Source organism: Neofelis nebulosa, chromosome 10 (genome assembly GCF_028018385.1).
Source record: "Neofelis nebulosa isolate mNeoNeb1 chromosome 10, mNeoNeb1.pri, whole genome shotgun sequence".
Lineage (NCBI taxonomy): Eukaryota > Metazoa > Chordata > Mammalia > Carnivora > Felidae > Neofelis > Neofelis nebulosa.
In genome coordinates, this window is record NC_080791.1 from 59489707 (window position 1) to 59507824 (window position 18118).

Genomic DNA, 18118 nt, shown 5'->3' on the forward strand with positions numbered 1-18118 from the left:
CAGGACCAGCAGACACTTCCCTAAGACCATCAACTCTTTCTCAGTTGACTTGTTTTCAAGGCCTTGTCTTCTGACATATATCCCTTTGTTAATCTCCCCCTGACACTCTGAGCACCAGAGCATACATGTTGTTCCATCTGTAGACCAGCCCTGCACAGTCCTCTGTCCCCTTCTATCTTCTGACTGCCACGTTCCCATTAATGCAGTCCGAATGGATACTTTTTTAAAAGCAGCCATATGTGAGCAAAAAAAAAAGAAAACCTGTTTAGAGAGAGAAGTAACTCTACCATCTATACCAACTAGTAATAATCTACCAGTTATGTGACGTGACGATCAAATCTCTTTATCTCTGGCCTCAGTTTCCTGCTCAGTATAATGGAGTTAAGAATAATACTTTACTTCTCAGGGTGTTTGTGTGGGTCTTGAGTAATAAAAAAATGTTGACAGTTTTTCTAGTTGTGCCTGGCAGATAGCTTGTCCAATAAATGGTTCTTTTTCTAATGGCTCTGCCTCATTCTGCCCCCTGCTCTTATACTTGAGTGATGCTTCTGGAGCCTGATTCTCCCACTCTGTAGTTGGACACTTAATTTCCTCACCTTGAATGCACAGCCTTTGATTATATACTTCCTCCTAAGGAGGGGAGGTCATGGGGTGCCTGGGTGGCTCAGTCGGTTGAGCGTCCGACTTCGGCTCAGGTCATGATCTCGCGGTCTGTGAGTTCCAGTCCTGCATCGGGCTCTGTGCTGACAACTCAGAGCCTGGAGCCTGTTTCGGATTCTGTGTCTCCCTCTCTCTCTGCCCCTCCCCTGCTCATGCTCTGTCTCTCTCTCTGTCAAAAACATTGGGAAAAAAATTTTTTTTCAATAAAAAATAAAGAGGGGAGGTCAGGTCTCACTCTGGCAGAGCTGAACTCCCAGGGAACTTGGGACATACCTGTCCCACTCCCGCACCATTTCTCCCTGATGGAGGTCGTGGTTAGTGACAGTGCCAACCATGTGGTCCACCCCTCTGTGCCCTGAGCTCCGCACTACCCTTGATTGGATTCCAGAAAGTACATTTGGCTATACTTCCAGACAGCAGACTAGGTCTTGGTTTCTCCAAGTGGGAAAGAGCCCAGAGCTCATACCCCAGATCACTCAGGGCCTGACATGGGCTTCTGTCTCTTGCATTTGCATAGGAGGCAGGCTCAGTCTCCCACCAGTCGTGAGTAGAAGTGGAACCAGCCCTCTGAGAGCTAAAGTTCCTCTCCAGTTCTCCTTCACCAGCCCCCTGCCCCCTTCACCTCCATTCACCATCCACCCGCCTTTCAGTTTCCCTGGCAACGCTGAGTGCTCATCCTGGAAAACTTTATCCGAAATCTGCTCTGGGCAGCTTTCCAAATCCATGCTAACCTGATTAGGTGTCTCTAGGGGCCTTGCCAGCTAATCAGATTAGGCAGCACTAATGGTAGTGAGGACTTTGAGTGGGCGCAGAGCAGTAAAACATATTGTATACTTAGTGATAATTATCCTGCCTTTTGTGTCATTGATTTATCTGCCTCCCTCACTGTCCCCCCCGTCTTGTGTGTTTGGCCCTAGCGATCCGGAGGAAGGAGAATGGCTGGTACGATGAAGAACACCCTCTGGTCTTCCTCTTTTTGGGATCATCTGGAATAGGTAACTGGGAGCAGAACGGCAAGTAGGGAAGGAGTGCTGAGGGAGCCCCAGCTGCTGTGGGCCAGGGTCACACAGCCCACTTCTGAACTCCAGCTCTCAAAACAACTGCCTCCAAATTACAGAGCCAGAAAGAGGGTTGTCTGTCACATTAGGAACAGCTGGAATGATGCCCCTCCCTCCGGAAGCTGTGGTATAGGGCCTGATGCACCTGGACAACCAGGCCCTTTGGGGTCTGTTAGCCCTGGTCCAGCCACTCTGCATCCCCAGAGGCTGCCCTTTGGGAACAGTTGAACCACCTCCACTGCCCAGCACACCAACCTTATTTATTAGTACAACTTGGGACATAACCTTCTAGCAAGCTAAAGAAAGCCCCTGGTGGCCAACACAGTGTGGGGTGCATAGCAAAATTGGTTTCAGTCAAATGGGTTTGGTATTTTTCTAGCCAGTTGGGCTGGATTATCTGAGGCATTCTCACTCCCTCACTCTCCACCCTCACAGACCCCTGACCTGCACCACCACCTCCCACCATTGTCTTTTTGGGGAGTTTCATGCATTTGTTGTCTCTTCTTCCCCTCTCAGCATCTTCATGGGCCTAGCTCTCCCCCAGATGTAGATTACTGCCACCTCACCATGATACTGTAGAACTTGATTTCCTATACTAGACAGTGACTTCCAAAGGTTTGGCCATCATACCAAATGGCCCTTAGAGCCACCGCTTTGGTATTGTCATTGCTTCTTTATGTTACAAAGAAAGGCTGTGAAGCTAAGGAGAGGTATTCTTTATCCTCTCCCAGCCTCTGTTTGGCCTATGGCTCCAGGGCCTGGCTGGATGGCAAGACCATGAGTGTCCAAAGAGATGCAGTGCAGTGACCAGGAAGTCAGGGTGCTCCTGTCAGAGGCAAGGTTTGCACTGGGCTTCAAAGGATAAGTTGGCTCTGGATTATAAGTGTCAACCTCCCACTGTTAGGATGCTGCTATAGAGAAAAAGTCTCAGTCTCCAGCCACAGAAAAATCAAGATGCAACGCACTTTGATTCTGGTCTCAGCACCACCTCTAATTCTCCCAGTGACATTGGGAGAGTCACCGACCTTCTCTGAGCCTCAGTGTTCCCACCCATAAAATACATTATTTCCAGTGTCCATGCATTTCTAATACTCTTTCATTCCAGGAGATAGTCATCTGGTCCTAACCCAACACCTCTTCCTTCCGTCTTACTAGGAAAGACAGAGCTGGCCAAGCAAACAGCCAAATATATGCACAAAGATGCCAAAAAGGTAAGGGCCAGGATCTGGGCCAGAGGTGCAGGCCATAGAAACCTCGCCATTACTGCTAGCCTCCAAAATTCTAGGCTCTCTGAATCTGTCAATAGTGAATCAAAAAGATGGGCCCTGACCCAGGAAGCAGGCCTCAGCTCTGGCCCCCAACTTGGCTACCAAATATTCCAGGAGTTTGGGCAAGTTATCCAATCTCCTTGTGCCTCCATTTATTAGTCTATGAAATGGGCAAAATAATCCTTGCCCTGCCTGCTTCCTGGGGCATTTGGGAGAACCCACTGAGATTCATCCATACATTTTCAGGCATCTACTTTGGCCAGGTACTGTAATAGATTCTAATAACTCAGCATTTAGGACACTTTCCCTTACCTGAGGAACTCAGGCCGAACAAGGAAACAGCTTTAGAAACATAATGTTACTGTCTAGTGCATCAAGGCCATGCTAGAGTCTTGGGGCCTATAGAAGAAAACAAGAATGAGAAGTTGCCTTATTGCTTCTCTCCATTGTATATGAGCTTTTAAACATGATTTCTTATGCCCTAACCTGTGGTGTGGTCATAGTCCCCTTTGCCCCATGACTCAAAGCCCACGGACTCTTCATAGGAGAAGGCTGTCCCTGTCCCATATTTATTCAGACTCTGGCTTTCCAAGACCTGCTTAATTTGACTTTCTAGGCAGACTTAACCAACTGAGCCACCCAGGCACCCTCTAGGCAGACTGTAAATGTTTTCACGCAGAGAGAAACATCCAAGAGATCCATCCTTGGAGATTGTAGAAACATTTCAACTAAAGCCAGACATTCTTCTTTCCACCAGTCTTTCCATTGTGGAAGCTAAAGTCCCCCTGCTCACCACCTGAGATTGTCCATGACCCCAGATGCCCTCGCCTAATTTCTATGGAAGACCTCTGCAGCTGAGGCAATGAGGAATTGCTCAGGCCTCTGCCAGCCAAACTGCCGCAGCAGCAGAGTCCTGGCCACCTTTCCTCCTGCTTCTGGCCTCACCACCCCTTTGCCACCTCCCTGAGGGCCTGGCACCACAGAAACAAGGTAGCTCAGGCTGTGTCCTGTTGAGCCACATCCCTGGCCCCCGTCTGCCTGATAACTGGCTAAAGGCTCCTAAGCCTTCCTGGCTCTGCCAGTAGCTGTGCTCTGCCTCAACCAAACCCAAAGCAGACCCACTTGACAGGCAGTAGGCAAGAAGCAGCACACAGCATGCTAACATACTGCAACCAAAATAGCATTTTTAAGACAATTCATCAGGTTGGCAGCGATTGAAACAATTAGCACTCTGGAAAGAGCCATAAACTAGCAGGACTATTAGGGAAGATACAGTTACGGGCAGGAACCACCTGATTAGGGATGAAGAATTCTGAGTGGTTTAATTTTAATACTGTCAGAAAGGTTAATATTTAATTACAGATTATAATCTCCTTATCCAAGCTGTCTTAATATGTCTTCATACACAGTGGAAGAAGGGAAAGCATGGTCTGATTTGCTGGTGTAGGAGGCAGGCGGGGCTTGCTAAGAGACTGATGATTCAAGTCATTTTTCAGTTGGAGCATCTGAATGAGGGGCAGACTGACACCAGTGCGGGGGCTCCTAGAAGCATGGTTATGGCATTCTGCAGTACACCGTCACCCCTTGGAGGCAGTGGGCTGGGCAGTCAGGGCCCTGGAGCCAGCCATTCCTCAGTACAGGCTCCAGTTCTCCTTTCTCCTGACCTTAGGTGGGTTACTTAACCCCTCCAAGTTTGAGCTCTCTTGCCTCAAAGTGAAGCTGTCCAATCCTGTGTCTAAGATGGTTGTGAGCATGCAGTGAGGTAATAGGAGTCACAGTGAGCTCAGGCTCTGGCACATTTAAGTAAGTGCCTGATCCCTTGTCTCATGTTTATTCATCATCTGGTACTTTCTGCAGCACTACCCCATCAGCTGTCTTATTTGATCTTGCGATGCTAAATTAGATCCACTTTTCAGATGAGAAGACTGAGATCCTGCAACATGTAAGGGCTTGTCCAAGTTCATTTTGAGGGGAGGAGGTAAAATCAGAATCCAGTCTCTCATCTCTTCTCTCAATACAGTTGTTCTCAGCTACAGTAGGAGACTAGATTGTAAACTTGTCAGTTTGTCCCCACGTCACATAGGGAGATGAGAGGCATGAGAAGCCCAGAACAACTGTCTCTGTATTTAATTTTCATTTTATTTATTTTGTTGTTTTTTAAGTAGGCCCCACACCCAGTATGGGGCTTGAGCTCAAGATCCTAAGGTCAAGAGTCATACGCTGTACTGACTGAGCCAGCCAGGCGCCCCTAATTTTAAAATCCTAGGCGGTGCTTCCATAAAACTCCTACTTGTACCAGCCCGTGGGCCAGCTCACCTCAGAGTCTGTGTTTAGTAGAGACATTTTCTGGCCATATAACAGGCAAGTTTGAGACCTACCTTCAAAATCCAAGAGTCTTAAACTGTACCCAACACCAACAGGACCCAAGGAATGATTTATGGAAGTGTCATGTCATAAAAAGGGTAGAGTAGGGCTGACTAAATGAAATGCATGCTGGCCTGGGAGTTGGTGGCTTGAATTTAAATTCTGGCTTTGTGATCCTTAGTTTCCTCATTGGAAGAGGCCACTGGTACCTTTGGACCTGGTTGCCTCACAAGGTCTCATTTGTACAATTTTATAATTTCTTTATTGGAATCAAGGGTAGTCCACCTGCCTGGGTTCAAACCCCAATTCTAAGCTACTCTGGAGTTTGCTGGGATCTCTGTTTGCATCAGTTTTCTCATCTATAAAATGGGTCCAATAATGGTGCCTATCTCATTAGATTACTGTGAAAGTTAATTGAAATAATAATGTAAAACGCTAGACACCTTCATTATCATGTAGTAATCAATCAGTACATGTTGGATATTACTGTCATAATTGTTGCCTCACTTCATCCTAAACTAAGATCATGTGAAACCAAAAGTATTCAAGCCAAGAAACTCAAGCCCTGAAACTTGTTCAAAGTTACTTCGCAAATCAGTGGGAGAACTAGGATGAGAACCCACATTATTTGACATAAGTGAGCAGTAGAGCCTATACTTCTGGATCCTGGGACAATTGACATCGGCACAAAGCTCAGGATTCTTTAGATGAAGACTGCCAAGAGCCCTGCTGATTGACAGAGCAGGAAATAGGAGGCAGTAGAGTTTAGTGGCTAAGAGCACAGACTTGGAGCTAAATTGTCAAACCTGAGTGACCTTGGTCAAGTTACATTAATCTGTGATTCAGTCTTCTCCTCTGAAAAGTGGGGATGATAAGAATACTTACCTTACAGACTTGTACATGTTCTGAGCCCTGTAGAGCAGCTGGCTTAGAACATTGCCAGGTACTTAGCACACAGTGACTGTCAGCTATTATCATTAGATACCCATCTCATGGGTTCCAATGCTTTGCTCCCTCTGGGAAACACTCCCGGCTTCTTCATGTCTGTCCTCCCATTCTTCCTCAAGTCTGTGTTTCTCTTGGCTGAGCTGCCTTGGACCCTCTGAAAATGTTTTCTGGCTAATGCCCCATGTTCTCGGATAGCAGTGGTCACCTCCACATTGCCTTACTACTTCTCCAGTCCTCCTCTACCTCTTGGGTTAGGTCTCTCCTCAGGCCTCTGGTGAGCCAGGGAGAGGAAACAGGGCCTGTGTTACATAGGAAGAAGCTGCAGTTCAAAAAGGGGGAGGGGGGCAGCATGCCCAGTGCCACACGGACAGTGGCCAAACTGGGACTGGAAACCAAGGCCCTGCAAAGGCTCTTCTGCTGCCCTCTACCTCTGGTACAGAGTGAACAGAACAGAGAAAAACTACGTCACCGAGTGAATTTCTGACCGGCAGCTGAGCTAGAATGTGGCCTGGATTTCAGACATAAATAGCTACCTCCCTCTAGGCTCCTGGCACCCTGTCATCTCCAGCCCTCGGAAGAAGCATATTCAGTGAGTGCACTTTCTAAGGTGGAAGCATGTGCCACTAGGAGAGGAACCTGGGACACCCAGGCTGCGAGTAGAGAGACAGGCTACCTGTGAATGCCCTTTTCACTCCCTAAATCCCTAAATTCGTTGTGAAAAGGAGTGGATACTCTGCCTGTGTTAACTCACAGATCCCATACTATACACATACACACACACATCCACTCCCTCTGAGGCTAATCATAGTTGAACCTCACCCCAGAGGTTCCCTGCAGATCACTCCTAGGCCCAGTGGTGGAGAGAGAGGGGCTGTAAGCTGCCATATGGATAGCTGTTAAATAAATTAAAAGATTTCTTAACATAAAAGAAAACTAAAACAAAGGGGCATGTCCCTATAAAGACCTGCACAGCTGAGGGCACCATGGAGCTGTCTGGGTATTTATTGTACCCTTCCTTCTCATCATGGTCCACACTGATGGTAACCGAATTTGTCCATGTATGTCTGCCCCCACTTGAGGTGTTCTCCTTGAGGACGGAGACCAAGACTTGTTCACAGCTGTAGCTCCAGTGCCCAGCACACACAAGATGCCCTCAGGAAATGTGGGATGGGTGGGAAGGTGGGTGATACGGTAATCAGACCAGTAGAAGCCTGAAAAAGACATTCTGAGCCAGATTTAGAAGGGCAGGGACACGACTTAGGTTTATTAAGGTAGCGAATGGGGGGGGGGGGGAATCATGTGGGGGAGGAGTGAACAGAAACCCACTATGGTGAGAATGGGGTAGAAGATCTTGGTTGGTGTGGTCTGAAACCCTAGGGCCTATTTGAGCAGCTCTTCTCCTTAACCCTTCCCTCTGCCTTCCTGCCTCCAAATGGACTCCTGCTTGTTTCCACACAGGGCTTCATCAGGCTGGACATGTCTGAGTTCCAGGAGCGGCATGAGGTGAGTGAGAGTCCTTGGTAAAATGTGGTTTGGTGGATCTGTCAATCAACATGATTCTGCCTTGGGATTTGTCCTTTGGGGGCATATGTGTGCAGCAGGATCACTGATCTGTTTTGTATCAGACTTGCTCTGAAAAACAAGCATAAAGAAGATCTGTCTGCTCTCTCATTACAGCAGGATTCCTGCCACCCCAGGAGAAAGCCTGACTGTCCCTGTTGACACGTGCAGTCTTTTTTTTTTAAGTTTATGTATTTATTTTGAGAGAGAGTGTACAAGAGTACATGTGCACACGCACACAGAGGAGAGTCAGAGAGAGGGGGAGAGAGAATCCCAAGTGGGCTCCATGCTGTCAGCATGGATCCCAACGTGGGGCTCAGACTTAACAAATTGTGAGATCATGACCTGAGCCGAAAATCAAGAGTCAGACGCTTAACCAACTGAGTCACCCAGGTGCCTCTTGACACAGGCAGTCTTAATGAATAAAGCCATTTTCCTGTGTGTGCCCATATCGGAAACTAAAAGCATAGAAAGGCTTTTTCAATATGTTTCCTTCCTTCCTCCAGGTGGCCAAGTTTATCGGGTCCCCACCAGGCTACATTGGCCACGAAGAAGGTGGCCAGCTGACCAAGAAGCTGAAACAGTGTCCCAATGCTGTGGTGCTCTTCGATGAAGTGGACAAGGCCCATCCAGATGTGCTTACTATCATGCTGCAGCTGTTTGATGAGGTGAAAGTGACTTTGGGCTGGGATGGAGGAGGGGACCCCAGAAGTATGGGGTGCTGTGAATCAAGAATCAAGGGCCCAGAGGCTTGTCTGATCTCTTTACTTGCCACTTTGCCCCCATGTGTATTCAGTCACTTAGCAAATGATGCTTTGCCCCCTTTCTGGATCAGGGCCTGGGCTGGGCACTTGAGGACAGACCAGTAGTACTACCCAAGGATTGACATTTTCTGGCTGCCCAGACTGCCTTCTAGAGAGACATGGAGCAGAGGTACCAAGACAGAGACACATGAATTTTTAGTTCCCCCTCTGCTCCATCTCTAGGCATCAGGGACCTCATGTGACAAAGAAGGAGGCTGTATCCAAGATAAGCTCCAAGAACCTTTCTGGCTTGTGAAGCCCTTTTCTTCCAAGGAGTTCCAGGCTCACCACAAATTAGATAACCTCCTTCTGGTAGGGTAAGCTCTAAATAAGAACTCTGCTTTTCAGTACATTCTGTGTACTAGGCTTGTGCTAACAACGTCACCGCTAATCATCACAATAGCCAGGCAGTGAAAGCTGTCTCATTTTTTATTTATTTATTATTTTTTCTAATTAAAAAAAATTTTTTTTAATATTATTGAGAAACAGAGACAGAGCATGAGCATGAGAGGGGCAGAGAGAAGGGAAGGCGTAGAATCTGAAGTAGGCTCCAGGCTCCGAGCTGTCAGCACAGAGCCCGACGCGGGGCTTAAACTTATGGACCATGAGATCATGACCTGAGCCGAAGTCAGACACCCAACCAACTGAGCCACCCAGGCACCCCAGCTGTCTCATTTTTTAGAGAAGAAGAAACTGAAGTTCAGAGAGGTTATAAATGACTTGCCTGAGGCCATGGAGCTATTATACAGAGGATCCAGGTTTGGGCCACAGATACATTTGATTCCAGAGCCCCAGTTCTCCTACTCTGTGCCATTCCTTACCTCAAGCAGGGGAGGGAGAGCTTATCATAGGAGGATTGGATCTCTTCCTTTAGAGGCCGGGCAGAACTGAGCATGAGGCTTCTCCTCTGCTCCCAAGCCGGGGCTATGTTAACCAATATATGTCCAGATGGAGTCCAGCCCACTTTTCCACTTAGTCCCTTCCAGCTCTGGGACAGCAAGGAGGGGTTTTGCTTCCCATGTCGCAAGTGTACTTGATGAGGTGTGGGAAGGGACTCCTCATGGACCAAATAGCACACCAGGTGCCAAACCAAGAAGACCCAGATCCAGATATCCCCATAGCTGCCCATCACCTTCCCCACATGGCCCAGTATCCTTGTCCCTGCCCTAGTTTCATTGCTGTCTTCCTAGCCCCCCAGCTCTTCCCTGTCCCCAGACCACCCACTGAGGAATAAAGGCCGGTCCTTCAAAAGTCATATATTAGTTACCCACATCTGTGCTGTAAGACCTCCCACTTTATTCTAGTCTCTTGATGGGATTCAAGTACACAGCCATGGACTAGACCCAGACCTTCTCTCTGGGAGCTCCCTGCCTAGGTAGATAAGTGGAAAGGAGATATGATAATAGTTGAAATTTTTGACTTTATGTACCAGGCACTGGTCTAAAACAGTTACTTGTATCAATTCATGTGATCCTCCCAACATCCCTATGAAGACAGTTCTTATTACTGCCTCTGTGTAAGATATGGAAACTGAAGTAAAGTGAGATAAGTAATTTGCCCATGGTCATACAGCTGGGAAGAGAGAATCCAAGGTTGGAACCGAGGCAGTCCAGTTCAGAGCCTACAGCTTCACTAAGAACTACCATGCAGGTAGGACCAGAAGAGAGAGGTAGATCTGCAGTGAAGCATTCACAGGAAGGGAGGGCCCAGCGCAGGGAGCATGAGCACAACAGTTTCTGACATCCCTGGAGAGGTACCTCTGATGACCACCTTGGCCCAGAAAGAGGGAAGGCAGCTGCTGACTGAAATACAACCAGCACCACCTAGAACTTGTTACCGCCTTCATATATAAGCCCTGTCCACCCATTCCCTGCTACTGTCACTCCATTGACTACCTTTTGGGAGTTGGTAATAATCCCTTCCTACAGCCCCCACCAGCCTACTGTCATTCCTGAAATTTATATCCTTGATTCCATTGACCAAAGCTGTCATCCAAGATTACTTAGCCAGAGTTATGCTTATAGGCTCCTTGTGGACAGGGACTTTATCTTAGTCCAACCATTCCCAGAGCCCACAAAGTCAGGGGAAATGCTCTGTTAAGTAACTTAATTCAACAGGAATATAGTATACCTTTCAAGGATAAATCAGGAGGTTCTAGGCGAACGAGTGGAGAAGGGCTGGCAGCAGACAGCTACTGTGCCGAAGCACGGGGGCGCGAGGCCGTCTGGCCTGTCCAGGGAACTGCAGCTGCTCAGCACTGCTCGGCTACAGAAGGGAAGTGAGAACAGAACAGTGGAGGTGAGTGGGTAAGTTGTCAGGGACCAGTTACAATCCCAGGAGATGAAGTATGGGTTTACTTGTTAGATTGTAAGGAGCTTTTAAAGACTTTAAGCAAGAAAGAAACATGGCCAGGTTCTTACTTTATAAAGATCTGTCTTCCTAGCCTGAGAGAAGGCATTGGTGAGAGAATGGACTGGAAGGCAGAGGGGGAGCAGCAAGGAGGCTGTTGAAGCCTCCGGGGTAGAGCTGAGGATGCCTTCTCTAAAGCAGAGCCACAGGCTAGCCAGAACTCCCAGAAGGCTGACTATGCAGGGCTCAGTGATTTGATTGAATTTGAGGGGAGACAGAGGGGCCAGGCGTGGCCAGCTGCAGGGTTTCTGGCCTGGGTGACAAGACAGCCGCTACTGCCATTGACTGAGGCAGGGAACACAGGAGGATGAGCAGCAGATTGGCGAGGAAGGTGAGTTGCTGAGGTTTGAAATCACTGAAAATGAGATGCCTGAGGGACGACGACCAGATGGAGGTGTCCCGAGAGGCCAGTCATCAGTTGGAGAGATCTAGAGCATAGTACAATTCTGGACTGGAAGCAGAGATTCAGGAATGCATCAGCATGGACAGGGTAATGGAAGCCACAGGAAGGGATGAGATCTCTCAACTAGGGGGTGTGTAGTATGCAGAGAAGAAAAGGCTAACCCAAAGCCTTGTGACCTATCAGGAAAGTCAGAGGGAATGTGGTTCAGGTGGGGCAGAGGGGACACAGGATGCACAGTGTCTGCCTTGGTGTTCATGAATGAGTAGGGCAGACTGGCAGCAAAAAGCATTTTAGCCCACTGTGGTGCATGCTGAGCTAGAATAAGGTTACAGTTGTCGGGAGTTGTGGGGGCATATGATCCAGTCTGGGGGCATGAAGGAAGCACCCTCATTCTCACCCAGCCCAGTTCTCACAAGCCTGGATCCAGAGAAGCAGGAGCCCTAATGCTCTCACCAAAACACCAAGCAGGACTATGACCCCAGAGCCTGTAGCACAGGGAAGAAGTCCCAAGAAGAGACTGGCCCCTGAGAAGCCCAACCTGCTCTTCCCTTCAAGGATGGAAGCAGTGGGAAAGCAACCCCTATAACCCAGGGTAGCATTCACACCCACCCAGTCACTGCTGGGAGGTGTGCCAGTGACAACATCCTATTGCCAAAGACTCTGAGGAAGAGAAGACATGAACACTGAAAGCCATCCTTTGGGTCAGTCTTACCCTGCACCTGTTCCCGTCACCCCTCTAGGACCCATCCACAGGCCCAGTTAGAAGCAGCGCTTTGATCCTGGAATGAAATTGCTGTTGGTTATTGCTCTAGCCAGTATAGCAGCATGTGTACTCAGTCCTTGGGGTTGAGCTCTGTGAACAGTGTCCTATGCGCACATTTGGACACATTTCATACACACACACACACACACATGCACACACACGCACAGAACAGGTCTTCAAAACTACAATTGCCCCTGGGTACCTGGGTGGCTCAGTTGGCTGAGCATCTGACTTCGGCTCAGGTTATGATCTCATGGTTCGTGAATTCAAGCCCCGCGTCAGGCTCTGCGCTGACAGCTCAGAACCTGGAGCCCGCTTCAGATTCTATGTCTCCCTCTCTCTCTCTGCCCCTCCCCTGCTTGCACTCCGTCTCTGTCTCTCTCAAAAGTAAGTAAACGTTAAAAAAGGAAAAAAAGAATTGCCCCCAGGTAGATTCTGTTGATCTATAACTCACAGATACGGAAGCTAATGGCAAAAGCTAAAGATTATCTGCTTCCACCCTTGCTTTCCCTTCTTCCCACCCAAGGCAGGGACAAGAAAGTGATTAGGACTTGAGCTGCACATCTATTCTAAATAGACCCCCTTGGAACTAACACTTTCTGAGAGGCCTGTGTCAAAGACCCATATAAAGCAAGGCTAACAAGCACCAGATACCATGCCCAGCATGGAGTAGGTGCTAGGTTAATGCACATTTCTTCCCCTTTAGCCCCTGAGGGCTAGGGCTAGTCTGCCGTTGCTTTGGCTTTAGAAGCAAGGGCTGACCCTGAGTCAGGTTCATACCACCAGGGAATGGGAATTGTTAAAGGAGGACTAGTTACCATCTGAGCCTGGGGCAGGCAGGAGCTGACAGGTTGAGGTCAGTGACCTGTCCCCAGAGCCATGGTCTCTGGCCTGGCATGAGCTTGTGCTTTGTGGGAAGAGTGTGGGAGCACATGGGAAGCACTAAACAGGAGACCTGCAGTGGATGTGGAAGTGCCCCATCGGTGTCCACTGTTGTTATTCCCATCAGTTCTGCTCAGCGAGGCCCTGACCATTGCTTTTGTCATAAATGACTATAAAGTGCTGTTGTTGTACAGTCATAGCCTTGATGTTTGCTGAGTAGGTGGAGCTTCTTGCCCTTGAACTGAGTGGCCCCAGACAACTATACTTTCTTCGTTGTTCTGTCCCTTCTACTGTAGCTTCTTGTATCTTTTCTCGGTGCATCTATCTCCTGTATAGATGGTTTCATCTGTGTCACTTCAGAAAGAGCTAAAGATTCCAAGGAAACTTCCCACATTGGCTAAAGAGGAGCCTTGTTTTCTCTTCCTCTCTGTCAGGCAAAAGGATGGCTTTAAAGATGGAGAGATTTGGGGACTCAGTCAGTTAAGCATCTGACTTTGGCTCAGGTCGTGATCTCACTGTTTGTGAGTTTGAGCCCCGCATCAGGCTCTGTGCTGATAGCTCAGAGCCTGAAGACTGCTTTGGTTTCTGTGTCTCCCTCTCTCTCTGCCCCTCCCCTGCTTGCACTGTCTGTCTGTCTCTCTCTCAAAAACCAATAAACATTAAAAAATTAAAAAAATAAATAAAGATGCAGAGATTATACTGGTTTCAGTTCATGTCATTCATTTTGATACAGCAAATGTATATTGTCTGCTGTCATAATAACAGTTCAGGACATTTGCATAGTTTGGTTAACTAAGGGTTTTTAACCAACATGACCATATTAGTCTTCACAGTGGCCCTATAAAATACCCTCCTCTGAACTCCTACAGTGACCTTATACCACTTAACTCACTGAATTGTCATTGCTGGTTTCTTGAGTGGCATTTCTTCTCTTAAGGAGGACAGTGTCAAAGGTGCGGTGAGCCTCGAGCCTGGCCCGGACTGGGCCACCAAGGAAGTGTGTTGGATAAATGCATGTTTAATCAGGCTGACTTCCAGGGTGCCAGAGATGAATCAAGGGCCCTTACTGATGACAAACAGAGGTGCAATATTGCCTGAAGTCACTCTCAACAGGTGGAGTGGTTGCAGCCCAGGGCAGTGAGCACTGCAGCCTAGGTGTGAGAATAGTGTTCAGAGAACTGGGAGGAGGGAGCAGCTGAGGGTTCTAGAGAGAACTTCTGGAAGAGGTAGTCAGGCTTAACCCTCCATGAACATGGAGTCACTGTTCTTTCCCAGGGCCGGCTGACGGATGGAAAAGGGAAGACCATCGACTGCAAGGATGCCATCTTCATCATGACCTCCAATGTGGCCAGTGATGAGATCGCACAGCATGCCCTACAGCTGCGGCAGGAGGCTTTGGAGATGAGCCATAACCGTCTTGCTGATAACCTTGGTATGGCACACAGCCTGAGCTGTCTGGGCAGTTGAGCAGGTGCCCAGACCACCAGCACATCTCTTCCCCAGGAGGTGGAGGATGACATCAAGCAGGAGGCCACATCTGTCATCTTTCTATTTGGAAGTGAACCCTCCAACCCCTCTTCCAAGTCAGAACTCAAGTCTTGTCCTGACTCTTCTCCCCCTCTGTTCCTCCCTCACACAACTCCTACCCTAAGGAATCCTGAGCTTTGGATTTGTAGCACATAGAGATGGAAGGGCCTCAGAAAGTGCCCAGTTCTAACCCTCTCAATATTCAGGTGGAGAGCAGGCCAAGGCATAGAGAGCCTGAGACCCTGACCAGGATCACACAGACCATCAGGGGCAGGACCAGATCTCTTTTCATAAATGGGGCCACGAGGCAGGCACAGTTCCCAAAGCTCCCTAGGTGTGGGGAGTAGGCAATTTATGATTCTTTTTCCACAGGGGATGTCCAGATTAATGACAAGATTACCATCTCAAAGAACTTCAAGGAGAATGTGATTCGCCCCATCCTGAAAGTAAGAGGTCTTTGTCCTTCCTATTGGAGTCTTGGGTGAGAAGATCCCCCTTAACCATCTCTCTGTCTTCCCCTTTGGGGTCCAGTAATTCCCTTTACCCCTTCTGGGTCACAGAGCTCACCCCACCCCTAACCTGGCCCTACAGGCTCATTTCCGGAGGGACGAGTTTCTAGGACGAATCAATGAGATTGTCTATTTCCTCCCCTTCTGCCACTCGGAGCTCATCCAACTTGTCAACAAGGAACTGAACTTCTGGGCCAAGAGAGTAAGAATAGGAACTGCCTATGGGTGGGGATGGGTCATCTGCCTGTTGGAAATTGGGGAACACAGGGTTGGGAGCACCCCCTTCCTAGAGGCTTGGAGAACAGTGGTGTGGGTCAGTGGCCTTAGGGGCACACAGTCATTCACAGGCCCAGGCCTCAGGCCAGAGTGGTGAGAGATGGAAAGCACTGGGCCACATGCAGGCACGCTCCTATCTGACCTGTCTCAGGCCAAGCAAAGGCACAATATCACGCTGCTCTGGGACCGCGAGGTGGCAGACGTGTTGGTCGACGGCTACAATGTGCACTATGGCGCCCGCTCCATCAAGCATGAGGTGAGCACAGGATCCTTAGAGAAGTAAGGCACCTCTACACTTCCCACCCCAGGGCCCCCAGACCCAGCCCCTGGGCTCCCAACCTGGAATAGTTCATACCCAGAGCAGATGCCCCTTCAGAACCAAAACCAGAAGATGATCAAGTAAAACCCCTGTCCTGAAAGATAACCGGGTATGAATCCCTGCTAGGAGTGAGGAACTGAGCTGGGAACCTCAGAAATTGACACCCCTGAGTCTTTAGCATAGTCCTTTAAACTGTGTGTTTTTAGCCCCACTCTGCAGAGGGAAACTGAAGCTCAGAGGTTTCTGACTTGCCCTAGCAGTAAGTGATGGAGCCTGGGCTCCAGGCTCAGGCCACATGCTAGCCCAGGCCACAGCGGTGACGACCACTTCACCTGTCACCTGCAGGTAGAACGCCGTGTGGTGAACCAGCTGGCAGCCGCCTATGAACAGGATCTGCTGCCAGGGGGCTGTACTCTGCGTATCACTGTGGAGGACTCAGACAAGCAGCTGCTCAAGAGCCCTGAACTGCCCTCACCTCAGGCTGAGAAGCGTCCACCCAAGCTGCGGCTGGAGATCATCGACAAGGACAGCAAGACCCACAAACTGGACATCCGGGCACCGCTACACCCTGAGAAGATGTGCCACAGTCTCTAGCTTCTACTTACCTACCTATACATGCCCTCAACATCCAATAAAGGCCCCTCGGCTGTGGCATGGCAACCGCCCTATCTTCCCCTCATGCCCTTTACCTCGTCTCCACCCAGCCTAAGGCCTGTTTACCTCCACAGCCACAGGAAGACCCCTCCTTAGCCTCAAAATCAAAAATAGGGGTTTTGCCTTCCCCTGGACCATTTGTTATGGGCCCAAAATTTGCTAACAGGTCCCCAGGAGAGGGGCTGTCTTCCCACCCTCTTCAGAGCAGGGAGGAGAAGGAGGTCCCTTTTCTCTATCCTTCAGCATGATCCCCATGGCCTGTATACTCTCTGGAACTTTATCACGGTCCGAGGAAGCTCAGAAGTTTGACAGCTAAGAACAGATCTGGCTCAGGAAAGACAGGGACCAGGCTGTGACCTGTCTGCCACCCTCTGCTGGCCCTCATGCAACTGAGTCCCCATAATGTCTGCACAGATTGTAGAGAAAGAATGCAGAGGCCCAGGCACAGAGGTTTTACAGTGTAGGCTGAGGCTACCTCTTTCCCATGCCCTAAAATTCCAACGAGAAGGGACCCATAGAATCCTTCCCCACTCCACTGCCATGTGGTAGCTACTCCCCCTCCCCACACATTCTGGTGTCAGGCCAGACCATGTTTCTCCAGCTTTGGGACTAAACCAGGATAAGGCACCTCTAGGAGGAAGGCTGACTGGGTCACTACCCTGCTCTGCTCTGGAACTGGACAACAGTACCAAATCACCAAGCAAGCTCAGCTCTATGGGACCTCCTTCAGGAGACTAACACAGACATTGGGGAGCTGTAGGGAGAGAGAGAATGAAGTCAGTCCTGTGCCCAAGTGGCCATGACGTCTGTAGCAGCTCTTTCTATCCTGCTGTCCCAACTAAGTCTGGAATGAATAGCTTCCCCATGCAGTCTCCTTCTTTGTCACTAAGCAGAGGGGCTGCACACCATCCCCCAAGGGCATTCCACAAACCAGCCACGTTTCAACCCCAGCTTAGCAGGGCACAGCAAGGCCTGGTGCATCCTTGGGCTCCATCGACAGTAGGCACCATTGATGACCACTCCATCGTCCTGCAGGGCCATTTTAGAACTCTCCTTTTGTGTTAGCTGATCTCTTTCATGAAGCAGAAAATGGGGGCAGGTGATGGAGGAATGCCATGACAGTATGGTGGGTATGAAGCAGACAGAAGCTAAGACATGGGCTCCAGCAGATGCTCCAGTAATCACTGTCCAGCCCCTCAAGGAGCTGCCTGCTGTTCCCTACCTCAGTGACTGCTGTTCTTTTTATTATTACTACTACTGCTACAGCTTCTTGTTTTGAAATAAGTTTAGACTTATGTTGCAAAAATGGTAGAGTTCTCGTATACCCTTCGCCTCACTTCTCGTAATAGTAACATCTTAAAAACTGTAGTATAGTTATTAAAAGCAGGAAATTAACATTGATGCAGTACTATGTAGACATTCAGATTTTGCGAGGTTTCCCGCTGATGCCCTTTTTCTGACCCAAAGTTCAATCCAGGATCCCATGTTACATTTTGTGGGGGTTTTTGTCTTGTTTTGTTTTTCTGTTTTTAATTGTTTTAATGTTTGTTTATTTTTGAGAGAGAGAGAGCACAAGTGGGGGAGGGGCAGAGAGAGAGGGAGACACAGAATCCGAAGCAGGCTCCAGGCTCTGAGCTGCCAGCACAGAGCCCGATGCAGGGCTCGAACCCAGGAACAGTGAGATCATGACCTGAGCCGAAGTCGGATGCTTGACC

The 18118-nt window shown here is 49.0% G+C and overlaps 1 protein-coding gene across 2 annotated transcripts in view; it reads left to right on the forward strand.

Moving 5' to 3' along the window:
* CLPB (ClpB family mitochondrial disaggregase) overlaps positions 1-16409 on the forward strand; it is a 143494-nt gene extending 127085 nt beyond the window's left edge. For both annotated transcript variants that reach the window (XM_058687880.1, XM_058687881.1), the window contains 9 exons: positions 1578-1655; positions 2874-2929; positions 7757-7801; positions 8365-8526; positions 14394-14550; positions 15018-15091; positions 15237-15356; positions 15582-15686; positions 16095-16409. In XM_058687880.1, the coding sequence (XP_058543863.1) occupies positions 1578-1655; positions 2874-2929; positions 7757-7801; positions 8365-8526; positions 14394-14550; positions 15018-15091; positions 15237-15356; positions 15582-15686; positions 16095-16343 (1046 nt within the window). In that variant the 3' untranslated portion in view covers positions 16344-16409. The remainder of the gene's footprint in view (positions 1-1577; positions 1656-2873; positions 2930-7756; positions 7802-8364; positions 8527-14393; positions 14551-15017; positions 15092-15236; positions 15357-15581; positions 15687-16094) is intronic.
* Positions 16410-18118: the final 1709 nt, after the last annotated feature.